Genomic DNA, 21,667 nt, shown 5'->3' on the forward strand with positions numbered 1-21,667 from the left:
CAGAGACAGAATTCCAAGGATTTCTCAAAAGCACAGTTAAATTCTTGTGCTGAAATGGGAGTTTTTCCTCAAAGAATCCAACTTGAGTAGCTTTAGTGCCTTTCTCCTTCCTTGAATACTCCTTTTCAACTTCGGAAAGCTCAACCATTTCAATGAAAGGAAAGCAGCACCCTTTAAAGAAAAAAATCACATCCCTTAACAGAAATAATTTAATGGACGTTTAAAAGAATGCCCATCCTCATTTGACACCCAAGTATACAAACACCACAGCTCCTCCTGCAGCACAGCTGCTCTCAGCCCCAGGCGCCCGCTGCCGCCTGCAACAGCCCAGAGCTCCCACCGTACCTGATTTCTTCCTTTCCTCTTCTCCACCCTCTCAAAGTGCAACAACGTCACACTGCTCAGCACGTTCAACAATTCCACCCCAATTACCAAGTATTGGCAGTGCTTGTAGCAGAAAAGGGCAGTCTTCTCCATAAATACAAATTAGGTGTATTTACACTTTAACAGGACCCGCTTACATCAGCTTTGGGTCCACCTGCATTGGTACAGAAGAAAGAAAATCCAAAGCCCATTTTCAGACAAAAAAAAAAAAAAAAAAAAAAAAAGACATTTTCACAGCAGCTCTTCCACCCCCAGAGCTCCCCCTCAGCCTGCTTACAGAGAACAGCAGGCAACACCAAGAACTTCTGTACAATCTTCAGCAACAACGTGCCAGCCCTCAGCCAAGCCCTAAGCTGAACTATAAATGACAGACGTTTGCACAGGGCTCTCCAGGCAGCAGACGTCCTACTGGAGAAGAAAACTCCCCCCCTCCTTTTATAAAAAGTGTTGAGAAAGAAAATATAGAAAAGTTTCTCACATTTCATTCTAGGTACAAAGGAACAATACGCAGATCTGCTTGCATTTATGTGGAAACACCAACCATGTAAACAAATGAACGTCACATACAAGCAACCTGGATCAGAATTTGTGTCCTACTTCGTAACAGCCACCACCTTCTCTAGATTTATTTTCCTTCCTCCAGCCAACCCACTCTAAAACTTTCAGACCCACACCTGGTTTGCTGTCTTACCATCAAAACACTTCAACTCTCAACGTCTCAATCATCTTTCAGAGATACATTCTGTACTCCCAGAGGCTTCTACTTCCACCTCTAATGGATACACAGAGTACCAGGCAGGGCCCTGCTGCAAAGCAGCCTTCACTGTTTTCCCAGGACTTCTTAATCTCGAGGAACACAAGAAGATTGATAATTATCTACTTAAGCCCCCCTCACTGGATGTGTGGATTAGTCAGCGTTGCCACAGAGTTGGAAACATTTGGCTAAAACACACTTCTTGGTGCTGAAGAGGGCAGATAATAAATACAGAGAACGTTGACAGGAGCAAAGGCAGTCAGTCCCCTTCTGCCCAGCTCTAGTTAACAGCAAACTGGACCCGACTTATTTTTTGCTGAGATCTGATTTCAAAGTGAAAGCTTGCAGTCTTGTGATGCATTTTATATACATTTCACCGCTCTGTAAGTGAACAAAAAAGGACAGTAGTCAAACAAATTCCTCCTTACCCACCCAACACATAACAGTAATGTAAGGCATGTTGCCCTGAGCAAGAATCCAAGCTTGAGCAAGAACCCTGCCAGGCAGTGCGATCCTGTAACTTCACCATCAGCTCCTGAAGTCCCAAGACCTCTCCCTCTGTTCCTCAGGCAGAATATTCCCTGTCACAGTGTGCATTTCTTATTCAACACAACTAAAGAGCAGGGCTAATTAAACAAAAAAAACTCAGTAGCCGGACTTCCGTCTCTCTCAAGAACACGCGACCAGTCTTGCAGTTCTTGGCTTTATCCCACAAGCAGCCTCGTCAGACCACCTCCATAGATAAATTAACAAAGACAAAGCCGACATCAACTGCAGCATCCGTGCAAGACTTCAGGCTGTGTCACACAGTCTCCTCTGCCCGGACGTCACTGGGGTGTGAAGGTGAGAATCATCCAGCTGATGACGAAGTAGAAGAGGAAGATGGGGTACACGGCCAGCGCCTTGCGGTGCGGAGGCTGGCTGTCAGCCAGGAAGGCTGTGGATGCTGGGGCAGAGGGAAAGAAAAACACCTGAAACAGCACAGAACTGAAACATCAACACTGCAGCTGTTGAGCTTGGAGAGCTTGATGAGGATGAAGTGGAAGGACAGCAAACAAAGCAAAGCGTAGCTCAGTAACAATGGCCTCCGACTGCAAATCAAAGCTCTATCATGTAGAACAGGTGCTGATTAACATTCTGTATGAGATTCAGCCTAACAGATTAAGAACAAGGGAAATAATTCAAACACCTGTATGAGATGAATGTTCTTTAACGGCTATTTGTAACAGAACTGATGGAATGAAACACGTAGCACTTCACACAAAGTTCAGTATTAGTTACTGTCCTCCCTCCAACGGCAGTTTGTATATGAAAATCAACAGGAGTGCAGTCAAAGGCTGAATCTCTGCCAACACAAAGGTTGGAAGAACTATTTCTGCAGTACTGCAGCAGCCTGGGAAACACCTGAAACTATGGAAAACCTTTGGCTTCATTCAGCAGAATGCAAACAGAGCCACTCCTTTAAGATCACACCACTCAGCACACAGCAGTGCTGGCACTCACAGGAACTTACCTAACGTGGACCAGGCAAACATAGCAATCACTACAATCAGGCGTATGATGAAGCTGACAGTGCCAGAGCCTGCCAGCAGCACCAGCCTGCACACCAGCATCGCCACCGTCAGGGGCAGGACGCAGTAACCCAGAACACACAGGCTCTGAAAAAAAGATCTACAAAGGAGGGAGGGAAACAGTTAGACCACAGCACCCCTTCAGACTTCATACCTGAAGCACTGCAACTGTTGCTACAAGACAGCACTCACATAGTTCCTCCCAGGAGCTTTGAGTTTAGTGTGATGACAACGGCACCAAACCAGATGATGACAAAGACCTCAGCAAACTGGGGCCCTCCGTCCTCCTTGCTGTCTGCTGATCCCCCCTGCAGCATCCTGTTGTAGACAACAGATACAAGGAGTCAACTGCAATTGATGACTGAGCTTTTGCAAACCTAGAACAGATGACAATAGGAAACTGGAGATGTTGATTCCTAGTAAGACTGTAGACTGTAATTATTTTTATTTTTGATATCCTCAATTTTGCACAGGAAAAGAAAATGATTGCTGCCCAATTGAAGGCACTTCAGCTATTCATGTACTTGTTTTCAGGACCGTGTAAGCACACCAGAGAAAATCACAGATAAAAGCCAAGAAAACGAACATGAGAAGTTTGGCAGCCTCTCAAAACAGGCAGAGCACTGCTTGAGAAAAGAGTTATGCCTTAAGGAAAGCTCTCAGCAAGAACAGGATGCAAGCAATGCAACACAGCGCCTGGAAAAGTCAGCACACACAGACCTGAAGGTTCAATTCACCTGGTACATTTCTGATAAAGGGTTTTACTAAATGCCCTCTGGATGCTGAGCTCTGCGGGTCTTTACCCAGGTGGCAGATGTCAAAGGATCTACCTTACCCCAGACATGTGCAATTTAATGGAGCACCAAAACACTCCTGAGAGCCACAGCCACCTCCCAGTGACGAGTTATTACAACAGCCCTCATTTCCATCAGTTCTCTCCACAGGACACACAGTACACACACGACTGCTCTTAAACACAAGCTGTGACCTGCAGATTAGGGTCAAAGCAGTCAGCCAGATGCATTAAAATCAAGAACAATGAGAATCAGGATCTTCTCAGCAAGATCCTTCCATGACAGGGAGCTCCTAAGGGGCTACAAATGTCAAAAAGGTGCAAGTCTAAATCAGCAGCGTTTGTAGAAGACTGGAGGAGCAAAGAGCATGATCTGATACGTGGAAAAAGAAATCCTGAGGTCCTCACACTCCCAACACTCATACTGAAACATACTAAACAATCTTCATACTAAAACAAATACAAGTAAATCCACACACAGTAAGTACTTACAGAGCAAGTGAGACACAAAGCACCAAAGGCCCCCAAAGATCCCCTGGAGATAAGGAAAAAAAAAAAATCACAAATATGATACAATTATATTTTTACGTGAGTAATTAAGCACCCTCTGCCAATTGCTATGGCATCATTTTCATTATACCTCCTCACAATTTCACTACTTAGCATCTTCAGCCATATTCCATATGTCACTTCTGGAAAGCCTGCTTTCCACAAAAGCTAATTGTTCCACACTTCTCCCGCATGTGCTACTTTACAACAGCATTGCTGACCCTCAGGTTTTTCACCTCTGCTATTCTGCACTCCATAAGAACAGAGAGAACACACAGCACACACTTCTGGAGTCCCCGTCCCACGGAACCCCCCCTTCCCACGCACACACAAAGCACACATCTCATATCTCACACTTACAGTCCCTGAGGAGCGCGCTGCTCTTCCTTGGATACATGACGTGGACAAATTTCTTCCCAACAGCCTTCAGATCTCTCAGCTGAAACAAAGAAGTAATTTTTATATGAAAGTTACAGACCTCAGCAGAAAGCAGAAAGACAAGAAGTAAGGCAGCATTCATAGTAACTCAGAACAGCACCCAACCAAAATATTCCGGCAGCAGACTTTGCACAAACAATGCTATGCTTTGTACGCTGCTTAAGAACACAACAGTACTGCACACCTAGGAATACCCAATAAAGAAAAATAATTTGTTTGCTCCTTGTAACGCTATAATGGGATGATAATAGCAGGGTGGCAAAGTCTTTGGCAACAGTAAGTGAGAATGAGCCCAAATGCAGCTGCAATGGATACAGAAGTGAAGGAAAAGAGCTGCTTACCTTTGGCAGGGCTCGGGTAGGCAGGAATCCCCAGTGAGACGCCCTCACCTCCACTGCCAACCCTTAAATGAGGGCTGGGAAGGGGTGGATCCTGGCTCCATCCCTTCCATCCCTCAGCTGTGCTGCATGCACCTGAGCTCCCCTGGGCTGGCCCTGCCTTCCCGCCAGGTGCTCCATCACTGCTTCAGGCTGTGACTGAGCATTTCTGCTACACTCCTCTAAGAGAAGAAAATTAACTAAAAGTCCTATTAATTGGGATAGTCTTCTCCCAAGTTCCATATGCTTTCACATATCCAAAGATTTTAAGATGGGAGAAACTTTGAGGCTATAATTCAACTATTTGTGACTCATGCATATTCGCACACATTTTACATAAACAATTCTATGGGAAAAACAACAACAGCAACTATCCACAACCCCCCAGAACGCTTATTTAGATGTACAAGCTGCGTAAAGGCATGCAAAGAAGGCAGGCTTCACATAGCAGTTGGCCAGAGAGCTCAGCAAAACCCATTTTATCACAGACAGGGGCAGGGAACACAAACTCACAATGGTGTCCCTGACGGGTTCATCCAGCGTGGAGAAATCTTCCTCTGGGGAATGGGACCCCACGGGAACCGTGATCTCCCCTTCCACCGGGATGTCCTCAGATATGGACACGTCTGCCAGGCCTGCAAACTGAACAAATGGGGAAACCCTCAGAGTGAAGGAAACGCGGAGCAGCTCACTGCTGGCGCTTTACCAAAGGTGGGAGCCGCCGCTCGGAGCTGAGGGCAGCATCACAGCAACCCGAGGGCAGCACCCAGCGCCGCCTGAGCGAGCAGCTCACGGCCTGCCGTGACGCTCCGAAGGAGCAGCTGCACGCAAACAAAGCATTTCTGCTCTCCTCAGCATCTCCATTCCCCGCCTTTTCTTCCCCGCGCAGCCGGCGGTGACTGACGGACGCCGATCCCCGTTCAGCCGCACAGCGGGGCTCCGAGCACAGCGCACAGGGCCGCGCTCCAGCCCGGCAGAGCCCACGGCGGCCCGCACCGCACGCAGCCCGGCCCGCAGCCGCTTCAGAGCGGGACAGAAGAAGCCCTGCCGTCCGTCCGTCCGCCGTCCCGCCCGCTGTCAGCACAGCCCGCAGCTCCGCGCCGCGCTCACCAGAGGCTCGGCTGCCGCCGCAGCCCCGCCGCCTTCTGCCGCCGCCATCTTGGCCGCAGAGCCGACGTGGCGCCGCGATTACGTCATCACCGCGCGCGGCGCCTCAGCGTCGCGCGCCGCCGGAGCGTCCGTGGTAACGAGGCTGTGCGCGTCGCGCCTCCCGGCCGGCAGGGGGCGCCGGTGCCACGCGCGGAGGGTCGGGGCCGGGGCGGGGGGCGGCGGCGGCACCGGGAGCGGCCGCGCAGCCCTCGGGCCCCGCAGCGGGCGGCTCCGTGCGGGGGCGTCGGCGAGCGCCGGGAATCGCTCCTCACTGCGGGGCGGCGCGGCGCCCACCCCCGGCCGTGCCTCAGCCCCGCGCCCCCGGAACTGCACCCCCAGTGCCGCGCCCCGCCCGGAAGCGGGGGTCGCGCTGCGCTGCGGGGAGCCGGCGGGGCGGCCGGGGAGCGGGGCGGGGCAGGGCCGGGCGGGGCCGGGGCAGGGCATGGCCGGGGAGCGGGGCCCCCGCGGCGGGGGCAGGGTGCCGTAGGGTGCCGCAGGGTGCCGCAGCCCGCCCGCTGCCGCCCCTCCCGCAGCTCCATCCCGGCCGTGCCGGCGCAGCCATGGGGCACCCGCCGCTGGAGTTCAGCGACTGCTACCTGGACAGCCCCGACTTCAGAGAGCGGCTGAAATGCTACGAGCAGGAGCTGGAGCGCACCAACAAGTTCATCAAGGACGTGATCAAGGACGGCAACGCGCTGATCGCCGCCATCCGCAGTGAGTCCCGGCTCTGCTGCCCCGCGGCTCCGCGCTGCGACCGGGATGCAATAGGGAACAATAGAACGACGACCGGTTTTTCTCTGTTTCCAACGCTCTCTAAATAGGAATGCTTTTTCTGGAATATAATTGCACCTCGCTGCTTCTGGAGCGTGTGTTTCCCGCAGTGCCTTTAGGAGAGCTGTGCCTGCTGTGTGCCGGTGCCCACGCAGGGCTGCTGAGCTCCCGCACCGCCTCGCTTAAGGACGGCGGAGCTGCGCTCGGTGAAGGCGCTCCGTGCCCTTCATAGATGGAGCACGCAGGTTCCTGAACGGGGCCCCACCGGCACGGCCAGCCTCTGCAGTCACGGCATCAGAGCGTCGCAGAACTGGGAGAGCTCAGCCCACAGTTCTTCTCTTTGTGCATGTATTGTTTTGTTTCTTTCTGAATAACGATGAGAGCGGTATCTGAGCACACATAGACTTCAGTGCCGGCTCTAAGGGAGCTGCTCATTCAGGAGCACTGAGGCCCTCTGATCCCCAGAGGGGGTCTACTGTGTCCCAGCCCCACACCTACTGCCTTTTGTCCACGCTTTTCCCTCTGGCACCAATGCATGTACTTTCTCAGTGCTGTCCCTCGCATCTCATCTGTTACTATAGAAGCTTAAAATAGAGCCCAAGATGCTGCTGTTAGTGCTGTGCGTGCATCAGGCCAAGGGGAGAGAGGAGAACCTGCAGTGCAGGGTGTGTGTGTGTGTGTGTGTGTGTGCGCGCGCTGCGTTCCTTGTCTGCTTGGTTTTAGTTTGTGTTAGCAGGTTTAGCAGCCACCCTTTTGTTTAGAGCAGCTCAGGGCTCTGCGTTACTGGCGCTGTGTCTGGCATAGCCTGTGTGTGCCCATCTGGAAAACAGCTGTAACAAAGGCTGGCGTGGCCCAAACACCGGCGTCACAGTTTGGTGGGATGCTGGTGTCCTGCAGAGGAAACCAAAGATCTCTGCTCAGATCAGGAAAAAACAACAAAGAAACAACAGCAAATCAAAACCCCGTTGTTCTCGTCAGACCTGTCTGCTCTCTGAAGGCTCTGAGCCGTTTAGGTTTTGTGTGGGAAGGGTTGTTAGCAGTCACCCGTCTTACAGTTAATATTTACAGTGAAAAGTAACAGGTTCTCCTGTCTGTAGCTGACAGCTGACACTGAAACGTAAAGACGAAAGTGGTGGTGAGGGTGGAGCTGAGGGAAGGGTGGGAGGGGACTTGTGAGGAGGGGTGCTGTGGGACCTGGGGCTGTGCGTTACACACGTGTAACAACCAGATTAACAGCGACGTGGTGACACAGGAGGTGCAATGACAAAAGGACCAGTGCAATGGGAAGGTGTGACAAAGAGAAAAGGAAAGTGCTCACCTGTCTCTGAAGATCTCAGCTGACAGGAAAACTTCACAAGGAAGGGATTTCCAACCAGAAGTCTTTCCCTAGCGGCACTCAGCCCTTAAATGGGTCCTGAGGGAGGTGCAGCCACCCCTCCCAGTCACACAGCTGAACTGCCTTCACCTGCGCTCCCAGAGCTGACCGGTCCTTTCCCCAGGGAATCAGTGTTCAATCAGTGGTGCAGGCTGGGACTCAACGGTTTCCATACAACATGGCAGCATCCACATGGTGTATGGAGAGAAAGGCACACTGGGCCTGCTGTGCACGTGTGAGCTGCTGCCAGCAGTCCGCATGTAGACCCAAACCCTGGAACTGCCCAGAGCTGTCTTGTTTTCCATTTGTCGAGTCATAGGAAAAACAAGTGAGTGTGAGTCTGTGTGAGGATCTGCAGAACCCTGATTTACGGGCTGCTGCTTTGGGCTGTCGGTACCTGGTGCACACATGTCCTCTCCTTGCAGAAGTGTCTGGCAAGCTGAAGTTGCATGGAGATCTTAAGTGTGTTCTGACAGAATCTGAACATGAGAATCCTGCCTGGCACCAACTTTAATGTGGTAGCAGCAGAGGCTGGGCCTCCAGTGTCTGAAAAGTGCTGTTTCAGTGACCTCCACTGAGGGTTTTTGGACTGTTCACAACAGGACTGAACGTGCTGGGTTAAATGCCTTCAGCAGGGATGTGCTGGTGCTGGGTGCGCAGCTGTAACAGAGCTCCCCACGGCTGGTGCTCATGTCCCTGTCCTGCTGCAGGGCAGGTGAGGTGTGACACCGAGGGGCTTGGGGCAGTGATGTGAGCCTGGTGGTCAATGCATTGAGCCCCAGCCTTTCCTGGGTACGGGAGAGCTGAGCGTGTTGGCATTTTCCCCCATCCATCACTGACATGTTACTCACTGAAATACAGTGTGTGAAACCCTCCTGAGCACTGTACAGCCTCGGGTCCCACTGTCTGTTCCTGTGCTGGTCCCACTGCTGTGTTGCTGCTGCTGTGCTTCTTTGTCAACCGGAAAAAAGAGGGAGTTGTCTGTACACAGGACACACTGAGATAGCAAAGCAGAAGGTGGTGCCAAGCAAGAAATAGGACTAAAGCAAAGCAAAATATTGGGCAATTGTGATGATCTTAGACTTCAAAGATAGCAAAGAAGTTACTTTGAGACAAAATAAGAGATATTTTTGTTGCAGAGTTGGCCGTGTCTTTCCCTATTCGTGCCAGAAGTGCTCAGAGCTGCTGGAAGTGCCGAGTGACGGTTTCAGTCCCACGCGCTGCCCTCACGCTGCAGCACGCACTGGGATGCCCTGCACTGCTGCAGCCACGGCCCCCCAAGCTGCAGGGCTGCCCCGAGCTGCAGGCAGGCGGAAGGACGAGGAGCTCCAGGAGCACTGCCGGTGTTTCTCCTCCCTGGGAGTGCCGTGTTGCTGTTCAAGGTGCAGCGCTCACCACGCAGATGTGAAAGGCAGAGAACCACGTGTGCAGGGCGGCTCTGCAGTGCCGTGCACATCTCTTCCTTGCAGTGGCAGTGCCTGACACAAGCTGTGCGTCAGGCAGCACTCGGCGAGGCAGCCTTGTTGTCCTAGCAATACATCATTCACATCATTTTCTTTCTGCGGCTTGGTATGCTGCCTCGTCTTACTTTTTGTTGTTGTCTTGGCAGGGCTTGCAGCTTTCTTCTGTGTGTGTTGTTGTTTATGCAGAAGCATCCGTCTCTCCTGGTCTTTGATCTTCTTGTGCGATTGCGTATCAGGTGGAGTTTGATAAATGTCAAGTTGAGGCTGTTTTTATTAATTGCGAGCGTTACAAAGGTCTGAGCTGGCTTTTGAAGCTGAAGAGCTTTGAGATCTCATGCAGATGTTGCATACATGCTTTTGAAATCCATTTCTGCACAGTGCGTAGTTTTGCAAATTGCTTCTGAATTTGCATGCCAGTTAAGCAGCTTCTCCAGGCAATGTGAGCGTTTCATCCTGGAAAGACAGCGCTATGAAGGAGCGCACAGAGGTGTCTGTGCCTGCAAAGTGATTTGTACCAGAAGAGAGCAGACAGGTGTTTGTCTCCACAAAGCAGCTGCTCACATCCATCGGTGCCGTGCAGCAGCCCAGCAGCACTGCTTGGCATGGAGCTCTGTGCCAGCAGAACTGCAGGGCCGTCAGAGCTCTCAACAGATCCATGTGCTGCCATAAGGGACAGTGCTTGAGGATTCAGTGCTTCTGAGTACAGAAAGCAGGGTGTCAAGAATGTGAAATACTGTAATGAGATTAAAGCAATCCTGGAGTGCCTGTCTGATTCCTGCAGAGCCCCCTGTGCTATTTCGTGTGAAGTCTGTAGACAAAGGCTCGAACCCCTTGAGCGAGATTTCTGGCTGTTGGCACGGTGTCGTAGATCCAGACACTGTTTTTTCTCTATGTGAGCAAGGCTGAAGCTCCTCTGCAGAAGGGAGGAAGAGGAAGGTGCTCCGTGCCCTGCGTGCCCCTCGGCTGCTGGCACTTGGAGTGCTGGAGCTGCACAGGCAGACGTGAGCTCTGTGCTGGGCGCTGAGGTGCTGGCAGTGAGATACTCTGCACAGAGCATGAGCCAGTGCTGCCTTAATGGATGTGCACGGAACCCCTCTGTGTGTCTTCACAGAGCCCCTCCGTGGGGGTGCACTGTTCCACGGGGGGGCACAGAGCTGATCCATGTGGGGGTGTGAGCCCCACGTCTCACAGAAAGCCATTCCTTCAGCTGCCCTTGGGGGAACCTGGAAGCCAAGCAGGATTTGTGTAAATCATTCACTGGTCAGGTGCGTGTGAAGAGCTGCTGTGCACCCAGGATCGTTGTGCTGCTTAAACGCGGCTCTGTTCTCCTCTCCTCTGCTTGTATCCTCGCACTTCCCTGTGCTCAGAATCATAGAACCACTCAGGTTGGAAAAGACCTTAAGGATCATCGAGTCCAGCCACGACCTAGCAAAGTTCCCTGGCTCTAATGACCTTCCACCAAACCAGCGCTCGGGCAGCACTCAGCACCTGAGCTGTGCACGGAGCTGTGCAGGAGCAGACCTGCGGGGCTGGGCAGGTGCTGGGAGCGTGGGCTGGCTCCGCTCAGCCTGGCCTGTCTGCCTGCCCTGTGTTTGCCATTGCAGCAGCACAGGGACGCGTTATCAGGAATGATAAAAGCAGCTTCCGAGGAATGTGTTTGGGATGCAGAGCACTGCAGGGAGCCTGTCTGGAGCTGCTGACAGAGCAGGCGGCTCCGAGTGCTCCTGCGTGAACTGCTTCAGTCCCGTGTCCAGAGCCCTGCCTTTTCACAGCCCGTGAGGTAGGGGGCTCTGGGAAGCTCCTGAGGCACAAAGCTGCTGTTTGCCCCCTATGCTTTCTCTTTGGCCTGTTCCTGAAGCAGGGAGCTGCCTTGGGATGTCCCTGGGGCAGGGATGGCTCACTGCCATAGGAACACCTTCCCCCCTCTTTCCTGGAGTGAGTTACGATATAGCAGTTCATGTTAAGCTGTTCCTGGACTTCTGCAGGGGAAAAATGACTTGCTGGAAAATACAGCACTCCCCTCCAGCAGTACTATCTGCTTACATTTTCCTGCTCCTTGCTGCTCTTCTTCAGCCAGGGCTGCTTGGATGCCCACTGGCACGTGCTGAGAATTCCTTCCTTCCTTGCTTGGCTATTGCAGCCATCATTTTCCAACACTTGTCCTAGCCCTAATAGGAAGGTTTTCAGAATTGCGTGGAGTTACTATTGATAACTTTAATTTTTTTCTCCTGATTTCTCAGCTTTTATTGTCTGAAACGACAGCAAACCAGCTTAAAAACAGTAAATTACATATGGGACACCTCTTCGATCCAGCAGTTTACACTCTGTAAACTAAGGGTATCGAGGACATACTAACAAGGACCATTCACATCTCTGCCTCAAAGAGCACAGGAAGAGAACGAGAGCCTTCACATAGCTTTGAAGGGAGCTGCGTGCTCCTGAGCCCCTCTGTGCAGCGTCCTGCTGTGGGGTGGGATAGCAGCAGGGGCAGCAGGCACGGCTCAGCACATCCTGTGTGTCTGTACGGCGTGCTGCAGTGCTGGTGCGAGCAGGGGGCTGAAAGTGCTTTGGCTTTGGGTCACCGACGTGGCTGGATGTGCATAAAGGTATCTGCCACACCTGGTTCCTCTCACTGAGAAATCTCATCATGTTTTTTCCTTCGGTCCTACCTCTGCCTTCCTGAGGGAGTGGAACTCGAGCCCTAGTGCGATGCTGGAGCAGTGCTCGGCTTACAAAGCACTTTGTGTGTCCGTACGGCAGCACAGCGGAGCTGCTCCCGTGCCACTGCCAGCTCTCCCTGCTGGCACTTCTGTTCCTGTGCTGCGTTCAGACAGGTGAATGAAGGGGGCTCCCCACAGCCCAGCAGGCAGCAAAGGAACTCATTTTCCTGGGATTTAGGCGCCGTGCACAGAACCGGAGGTCACAAGTTGGTGTAAATCTAAAACAGATATGCCTTAATCAGAAGCTAACCAATGAAGAAAACAAAGCAAACTGCCACCAAAATCTAATCTGCAGAAGCAGGCAGGAAGGAAAAGGAGCATGCACAGTATCTGTGTGCTCCAGGAGTGAGGCAGAACTTTCCCTTGGGCTGGAGCTCCTTGCTGTGCATTTGTTAGATTTTGTTTTGCTGCTGAGCATGGCAGGACGAGCCGGGCGGCCTCGTGCCCACGCTGCAGCTCTGGGCAGGGCTGCTTGCTGCTGGCTGCAGGCGCCTCCTGGGGAGAGTCTGGGGTGGGAAGCGCCGGGCAGCTCTTCCTGCCTCTCCCCGTCCCCTGGCGCTGCAGCACAGATGGTGCTGGAGCGTGTTGTGGTCCAGTGTCATCCTGCTTCAAGCGAGCCAACACACAGTATTTCTGGGGGGGCTTTTCCCAGCCCGGGTCTGCACCCCAGTCTACTTCCCAGTGCTGTGCCATGCAGGAAAGCAGCACCCATTGCACAGGGAGCTCAGCCAGCAGGCACACAGCCACCTGCTTTCCTGGGAAATGGGGACGATCGCAGTGTGAGAGCCCTGAGATCAGCTGCGAACGTGGTGACGCGGGCAGGATCACAGCACTGGGGAGCTTTCATGTGTGTAAGTGCGTTTGCTCTTCTGCCACACGTGAGACAACCACACAGCTTTTCTTCCATGTTCTGTTGCCTTTCTTGGCCTGTTTTCTGGAAGGATGTGGGTGTTATCCCTGTTTTGTAACGTGTCTGAAAATCCGCAGCTCGCAGCAGCGCTGCTGCTGACTAAAGCGTTTCCTCTTGAGTCACCATGTGAAGACTCAGCTTTTCTGCCTTCTTCCTTGAGAAATGTTTTGAATACTTTGGTTAATAATTCTGTTGGTAGCACGCTGGTAACTACAGATGTGGCTTCCTCGTCTGCCTGCCAGCTTTCTGTGGGTGGCTTCAGCAGTGCTGCGCATGCTGGCGGGGTGCTGTGCCGTGCTGTGCCGCAGGAGAGTGGAGCTCCAAGCTGCCCTCTGGCTCATCCCCCAGCCCCAAGCTGTGCGTCTGGGCTGGTTTGAGCAGGAGCTGCTGCCCGCACAAATGAGCTGACCGTGGCCATGGGCGTCCTGTGCCGTGGATGTCCCCATACCGTGGGTCTGACCATAAAAGCTGTGCCCTGTCCCCCTGAGCTGTGCTCAGCGCTTGGGCTTGAGAATTACAAAGTTTCTGTGCAGCCTGGAGAGCCCTGATGTTCAAAGGCAAAGAATGGCCAACTTTCTCCCATGAACTCTGTAAAGCTCTGCGTTACAGATGTTGAACACGCAAAAGGAGACCGCTGGTGAAGTTCAGCAGGCAGCGATTACTAAACATGAAATAAAGGTTTTGTTCTATAGGAGCAGCTGATAATTGTGAGGTGTAAGGCTTTGGAAACTTCTCCTTTTGGTGGTGTGGAGTTCTCCATGGTTTCACTCTGGGCTGCAGAACGCTCGCTGCTGTCGGGATCCCTCTGCTGGGCAATGCCACCCTCAGGTCATTCTGGACACATTCAGAAAGGCCCTTTGCAGCTGATGTCCTTTTTGTCACTGAGTTCTCCATACAGGTGAATGTACAGTCACGGTCATGTGCTGCTTCAGTGGTGATAAAAGCAGTTGGACAATAGAAGGCCTTCATGGCAGCTTCCGAGCTGCTCTGTGCTGTGTTCCCCCTCTGTTTTTGTCTAGTTTCTGTTCCTCCAGCCAGCACTGATTACAAAGTGCTGAGCCTAGATCTTTTTAAAGAAGCATAATTTCATTAATCTTACTGAACAGCGCAGCTGTGAAAACAAGGAGCGACAAACAGGACCTGCAGCTGAGCTGTCAGGCTGCCAGGCAGGTCCTGCAGGTCTGCAGCAGCAGCTGTCCTGCACGGCACCGCACCCGAAGGGACGCCTGCAGCAGTGTGCGGCGGTGCTGCGTGGCGGTGGGAGGACAGAGAGGCAGTTCTCAGAGACGGCCCGTCGCTGCTGGGACCTCGCTGGTTCCCCAGTGTCCCGGGGCAGGACTCTGTTTGTGGCCGGTGCCCGGCTGCTTGCAGCGGCACGGTGAGGGCAGGGTGAGCGGGGTGCAGCCTGCAGACCTGCCGCACCGTGGGCCGTGGTGGAAAGCAGCCACACATGAGAGCTGCGGCCTGTGCCAGCACCGAGCCGGGCTCCTGCCTGGCCCTGCTGCCAGCAGCTCTGCGGTCCCACCGAGGGCTGAGCCGTGCTGTGTGATGGGAGGCAGTGCTGGGCCGGCTCGGGCCCCGGTCACAGAGCTTGGGCTGGGACGGCTCCGCCAGCGCTGCTGATCATGAGACCTCCCCGTGGGGACCTTGCGCTCTGCCCCGGAAAAGAGCCTCTTGTTTTCGTGTTTGTTTTCGCTGTTCTCTCACTGCCTGTACAGCGGGGAGCTGCAGGGAGCTGCGGCTCGCAGAGCACACCCTCCTGCTGCCCGCTGCCTGCCGCTGGTGGCCAGCCCTGTCCTGCGTGGTGCTGCCCAGAGCTGCCATCAGCAGGCACACCTGGTGTCCGCAGGGCCACCTCCCTTCAGGTGGTCCTTCCTAAAACACCGTCTGCTCGCCCTGGCTCAGCACGTTCCCTGCAAAGAGCCTGCTCAGCACCGTGATGCCCTGTCTGCAGAGTTAGGGAGGGCTCAGAAAAGGATGGCAGCAGCAGTGTAATGCAGTGTAGTGCGGTGTCACCCACTGCGCCCCGCTCCCACCTGCCCACGTGGCCCAGCTGCTCCGGTTGCTGTCAGCAGGAGCCAGGAGCTGCCCCAGGCACTGCCGGCCCCTCCTGCACCACAGTCAGGATTTGCTATTCTCCTCATTGTAGAAACACCACCCCACCTTCATCCCGAGCTCTGTGCCTGCAGAGCAGCAGCAGGGCAGCATTCCTCACGTGTTCGGGCTCTCAGAAGGCTCTCTTTCATTGCTCGAGTTTAATAAACTCCAGAGAGGGTATGAATAATTTCCTCTTCTACTGGTTCTTTGGTTTAGACAGTGGGTAGGCTGAAATTTATGCAGGGCTGTAGAGGAGACCCCACTGAGAAGGAAACATGACTGCAGCCCTTTGGTGCACCATGAAATGTTTTCCTTCACATCACTGTAACTCAGGTGAAAGACAAAAGATACGCATTGCCTCAGCATTGGGCCGTGCTGGAGCCAAGCTCTGACCCAGGGCTTTTGTGCTATGTGGGCTTGGTTGGGATGAAGCAGCAGAAGTGAGCAGACTGCACTGAGCACACGGCAGCAGGACACTCATCAGGTCCTGTGATCCTCTGGGGCTGTAGGAACTCATCCTGAACGCAACCCTTGTGTAAACTTGGGGTTAAAGTGAATGAAGATGTGGTTGTTTTCCCTCTGACATACTGGACGAGGATCTGGACATACAGGATTGAGATAAACTGCAGTTGTAGCATTTCTTAACTCACATTTCCATGTTTTTGCTGATTTCTAAGGCTGCTGACCATTTTGAACCTGCATTTCAGTGAGCCGTGTGCTCTGTCCCGGCCACCTCCTGCCTTTTTCCTGTTTTGCTGAAGGAACTGCTCCAGCTTTGCGGACCTCTGGGTCAGGTCAAAATGCCATAAAAATGCTAGAGGTGAAGTGTTGCTCTTTCAGGGGTCGAGCATTTAGAGCCGAGTTCTGCCTCTTGCTTGTGGTGAGCAGCATTAGTTTGTGACTGGTGCCAACTCAGCAGAAGTGACTTTGCAGCAGCAGTGATGCTGCGGTGCGGCTCTGTGTGGGGACAGCAGTAGGAACCTGTGCCCTGCCAGGCCAGGGAGCAGCCTGTGCTTGTTTGCAATTTCAGGAGGTTTGTTCCTTCTTTTGTTGCCCTGCTTGAGCTGATCCATTGCCCACATCAGAGCTGGCAGCTGGGGAAGGCTGGAGGGCTCCTTGGGAGCTGGTTGGGAGCAGCCTTGGTGCTGTGGAGCTCTGTGTGTGTTCTGCTGGGTTTGGTCTCGCATCGTGCGGCTCAGGTTGGCCATTTGTTTCTGGCAAATGGAAAACCCAAATCAGCGTTTGAAGAGAGGCCTTTGTGAAATGTGAATTCCCATGGATCCAGAAGGCTGCAGGGCACCTGCAGAGAACCTGCCGGCGTTGAAGTGGAGCGCTGTCTGCTCGGAGAGGGGCCGTTTTAATTACCTGCCTGTAAGCCTCCCTCGTGTTCCGAGCACTGGGGCACTGCTTCCCTATCAAGACACTTCTGTGCCTTTGGAACTGCCTACAAGGCTATCCGGAAGATTTTTCTTTCTTTTTCTCATCTGAAAAAATCAACATGTTTTTGTGCTCAGGCAGCTGTCGAGCACTGTTCCTGAAGGCACTGAGTCAGGGCTGATTACTCACGGCCTTAATGACACATCTGTGTGCAGCCAGGGCAGCTCCATTGATTTCAGAGCTGAGGTATGTTGGTGGGACGATGTTTGGGGATTTGGTGGAGTCAGTGCATGCTGTGTGACTGCAGCAGCTCTGCATGGTGTGCCGGCTGGCCGCGCCGTGCTGCAGGCAGCGCTCTGAGCAGCGGGGCCGGGCACACGTGTGAAACCTCCGCTCTTGGACCGCAGCGTGGACGGATGAACTCCTTTATCGTGCAGCTCCCTGCAGAATTATTCAGTGGGAGTTACTAACAATGGAGACATTCTCTCCCCTGTGGGGCTTTACAGCCCTTTCTTCCTCGTGGAAGAGGAGTTTCTCGTGTCCTGCGTATCCCATTGCGCTGCTCCCTGCAGGGCACTAGAAAGAGTTCTGAAGTGACCGAAGCTGAGGAAAAATGTGGGTGCATCCCTCCCACCCAGACCGCCCCGTGTCTGGCTCACACCAGGCAGCACAGCCCTGCCCTGCAGGAGCACAGAGGTGCTGGTGGCCCTGCAGCCATCACCAGCTGCTGCTGCTGACATTCTGGTTTTGGGAACACAGCGACACGTTTCACTTGGCAGCAGGGGACCACTATAATCCCATGGATGTTTGGGATGAGAAACCCCATTTTCTTTGCTGAAACCTTTTGTGGCACCCGGGGCACATCCTTGAGTAGCTGCAATCTCTGGAGGTGATTTTGTTACACATCAATATAATGACGTGACCTTCTGCAGCGTGTGTGTCCGTGCAGGGGCTGCACTGGGTGCTCATTCCCTCCTGCTGCCAGATGCTGCTGGTCAGCACTGTCCTCTGCTGAGTGGTTGGACCTCATCTTTCCTAGAAGAGCAGGTTACTGTGGCTACAGGTTGTGAAAGCCAGCGCCGTGTGCTGAACACTGCAAGGAAGGGAGTCCCAAAGGATTTCTGATCAAATTCATTTTGCTGTGTTTCCACGGAAACAAGCTGTGCTGAGCCAGCAGGGCCCTTAATGCTGACATGAAGCCATCAGATGTTCCGGTGTTGGACAGGATGAGCTGTGCCTGCTTTCTGATGTGCTGTCCTGGTTTGCAATTACAGCACCGTGCTCCTGCTCCTCTCTGCTCCCTGCACACTGCTGGGGCCGAGCAGAGCCCAGGGCGTTCACTTCCAGCTCTGTGCTGTGAGTGTGAAAGGCTGGGAGCGGGCAGGAGCTGCACGCCTGGCAGCCGTGTGTTTGCATCAGAGGGGAGGAAAATGAGGGGAAATGCAGATGCTGGGGGCCCCTGTGCATCACGGGTTCAGCCCTCGTGCTGCGCCTGCTGCGGCTGGCTGCCAGCAGGCACTTCTGCAGCTGGGGCAGGTGCCAGAACCATCCCTGCTTTCATTTGCCAATAAACTCCCATCGTAGCAATAGTGGTTTTCTTACTATAAGAGTACCCAGTGCTGTCTTTATAGTGTATATGTAGGATTTGTCAGAAATCAGTGTTCAGCCAAGGCTCCATACGTGTGTACAGACAAGTAGTGTTGGTCTGTAGGAATCTGGTTTCCATTAAGTGATCTCTGAGAGCCATGCCAGACGTTAACAGCACTGCTTCTCCCTCCAGCTGATTCAGTTCCTTCCTAACCCTAGACCTGGTGTGATTGCAGAATCCATCTGCAAGCACTGGGCACCTCCTGCTTCCCTGCCCCTGTGCTCATGTTCTGTCCAGGGCACCTTAAGGGCTGTTCCTTGGGCACCCCTCGCCTTTGTATCCAGAAAACAGGCTCATGCATGGAGCCCTGCCCCGGTGGCAGCTCCCTATGATGGCAGTGCATCCTGGGGATGTGGTGACAGCCACCACCACCCTTGTTCTTGCAATGGCTTTCGCCGTGTGGATTCTGAATGGATCACAGCAGCAACCTGGCCTTGATTCATGCTGGGGAGTTTTCTGTGGGGATGGAAAGCCAAGACTGTTTGTTTAGGGAACGTAAATGGTGCTGTACAGCAACCTCTATACTGCAAAGAAAGGAAGAGAACAGGAGCTGGCACCGAGGCTGTGGTTGATCTTGAAGCATTGTGCTGGTTTGCTCCTGTACTGCAGGAAAGAGATCAGTCGCTGGGAGCTGCTGGGAACCACTAATGCTGCTGGGAGCTGCTGGGAGCCGTGGGCTCTGAGGTGTGGTTGGGGTGAGGACCAAGGAGGCGCTGCTGGGGCCAGCAGTGAGATGAGGGCATCCCTCCAAAAAGAGAAGAAATTCCTATGTCAAATGAAACCCAATGGTGCCAGACCCGTTAAGGGGCTCTGGCCCTCTTTCGCCATTAAGCTAACGTGAGATGTGGTTTATAGTCCACCTGGCTCTGCTTCAGCTTGAAGCTTGGCACGTAAAACTCCAGGCCAGACTGCTTTTTGAAAGGAAAATGTAACTTAAATCAGTTGTACGGTTTCTTTTTTTCTGGTTTTAAATAAATTGTGTTTGGCTTTTTCAAATCCTCTGCTCTTGCCATACCCCATTCCTATAAAAAAGGAATAAAGGAACTCAGCTGGCCAAGGAACATTCTGATAGCAGGGCACAGTGCTGGGCTGACACCAGAGGGAAAAGTGCTGCGGGTCCCTCAGTCAGGTTAGGGCTGGGGTTGGGGTTAGGGTCAGGGTTAGGGCTGACAGATCCACAAGGTGTGGGCAGCAGTGGGAGGTGCTGGAGCAGTCATGGGCTGCCAGCGAGGGGATGGTTAGCAGGGATGGGATGGTTAGCAGGGAGGAACAAAGCTCTGCCTGAGTAAGGAGTGAATAGGAGCCTCTGGGCTCAGCATGTGAATGCACTGAGTGCTGCGGGCACTGAAAGTGAATTATTTGCGGAGGTTTTCCACCAAATTAATGACATCATTCTGTGCCAGAGTTCACCCATTGACGCTCTCAGGCTCTCCTAGCAGCTGGTTGCTAAATGGCCACATTCAGGCTTGAATCTGCCCATTGAAGGGCAAAGTTCTGATCCTTCTGAGCAAACTCAGTGAGCAACTTGGGGCTGTGCTGTGCCTCCAGTCTGTGTCCTCTTCCTCTTACAGGCCATAAATGCAGATATTACAGGAGAGGTTTAGGTTGGATATTAGGAGGAAGTTTTTCACACAGGGTGGTGAAGCACTGTTCACAGGTTGCCCAAGGAGGCTGTGGATGCCCCATCCCTGCAGGCATTCGAGGTCAGGCTGGATGTGGCTCTGGGCAGCCTGGGCTGCTGGTTGGTGACCTGCACACAGCAGGGGGTTGGAACTGGTGAGCACTGTGGTCCTTTGCAACCCAGGCCGTGCTGTGATTCTGTGATTCTATGATAGTAGCCCGCACTTAAGCAGGGGCAGTTCCTCACTGATTTGTATGTTTGTGCAGAACTGTCATTTTTGGCCATTCTCTGCACACTGACATCTGCTCCTTCACCTCTTCCACGTCTGTCACTTCCTGAATTTCTCAGAGCTCTGGCTCCGGTGCTCCTCCACCGAGGGGTCCTGTCTGATTCTGTGCAGTCCAAAGTTAGGGAAAACAGCCGTAAACCAAAGTCTGAGATGATTCATTTGCTTTTGTGTTATGTGCACACCCTGTTGGCCGTACGTAAGGTGAGGTCAGCCCGTCTGTGCCTCAGGTGTTTGCTGTTGGAAGGAGACCGCACGCCAGCACTGACGCATGGCTGCCATCCCCATCCCCATGGCCGTGTCCCTCTGGCTGCCATCCCTTAGGTCGCTGCCTGGCTGGGGCTGCCCTGCATTCATGCCGCCCGTCCCTGTGGAGTGGTTCTGCCAATGTAATCAGAGCCATGTCAACAAAGGAGCCACTCAGAAAGCTGCGGAGCAGCCACACAGGATGCGAGGACACAAAGGATCCCTTTGGCTGGAAATGTCTCTGCAAAGTCCAAAAATAATTGGGGCTGAGCTGCAGCACCTCAGGAAGTGTCCCTGCCTGGGGCCGGGAGCTCCCTCGGCAGCTGCTGCACTGTCTGGCCCCCGGCGGCTCTTGGTTTGGGTCCTCGTGATTATTTCTGCCTCTACACAAAGCAACCAAAAGCAAATTCATGGTGACACTGGGTTGTTTTTAACCACATCACTCTGTGTTGTATTTTTCCACTCCGAGTAAATTTCCTAAGGGTTCTGTATGACCACTGGAAGAACACAGCCATCTCTTTGCCCTTTTCCAGGTTACTCCTCGGCAGTACAGAAGTTCTCCCAGACTCTGCAGTCCTTTCAGTTTGATTTTATTGGTGACACCCTAACAGACGACGAGATTAATATTGGTGAGTTTTCTTCTTTTCGATGCAAGCTTTCACTTACTAAGAAGGTCTCTTTCTTTAGGAATCTGCCTGTGCTGATGGTTTCTGAACAGAACCAGGACCAGGTTCCTCAGCCCAGCAGGCACTCACACTGGCTCTCCATGGTCCCACTGTGCCCAACCAGCACTGACACAGTGTGCTGCAGGGAACACACTCCCCTCCCCTGGTGGTCCTGAGGCTCAACCCACGTTTCCAGTGCAGAGGGAGCATGAGGTGCTTTGCCTCGTGTCCTCTGATGCTGCTGCTCTTGCTTGGCTCTGCTGCAGGCATCTTGCAAGTACAGGGCTGCCCCGTGCTGCAGACTGCCAGTAACAGCATCCTGTTGGAAGTGTTGTTGAATGGGAAATAGTCCCCAGTCGGTGTCTGCTCCCCACACTTCTGGTTTGGGATTAGCAATCCAGAGTGATTCCTCCCTGCCAGCCCAGCATATGCCAGCTGCACCCAAGGAATGCAAGGAGCACCTTAAGCACAAT

At 53.2% G+C, this 21,667-nt stretch overlaps 2 protein-coding genes across 2 annotated transcripts in view; one reads left to right on the forward strand and one right to left on the reverse strand.

Annotated features, from left to right (window-relative positions):
• Positions 1–1,965: 1,965 nt before the first annotated feature.
• YIPF6 (Yip1 domain family member 6) lies at positions 1,966–6,048 on the reverse strand (the record flags this gene model as incomplete). Its single annotated transcript, XM_079541925.1, has 7 exons — positions 5,977–6,048; positions 5,380–5,508; positions 4,412–4,490; positions 3,995–4,037; positions 2,902–3,027; positions 2,652–2,809; positions 1,966–2,084 (listed from the first exon to the last, which is right to left on the reverse strand). Exons 1-7 carry the CDS (start codon positions 6,022–6,024, stop codon positions 1,966–1,968), a joined length of 702 nt encoding a protein of 233 aa, XP_079398051.1. The 5' UTR covers positions 6,025–6,048.
• Positions 6,049–6,575: 527 nt separating this feature from the next.
• Positions 6,576–21,667, forward strand: part of OPHN1 (oligophrenin 1) — a gene marked incomplete at both ends in the record, with an annotated part of 46,044 nt that continues 30,952 nt past the window's right edge. Inside the window, 2 exons of the mRNA XM_079541970.1 lie at positions 6,576–6,729; positions 21,063–21,158. Coding sequence (XP_079398096.1) covers positions 6,576–6,729; positions 21,063–21,158 — 250 coding nt within the window. The remainder of the gene's footprint in view (positions 6,730–21,062; positions 21,159–21,667) is intronic.

This window comes from Tetrao urogallus, assembly GCF_951394365.1.
Source record: "Tetrao urogallus genome assembly, chromosome: 13".
Taxonomy (NCBI): domain Eukaryota; kingdom Metazoa; phylum Chordata; class Aves; order Galliformes; family Phasianidae; genus Tetrao; species Tetrao urogallus.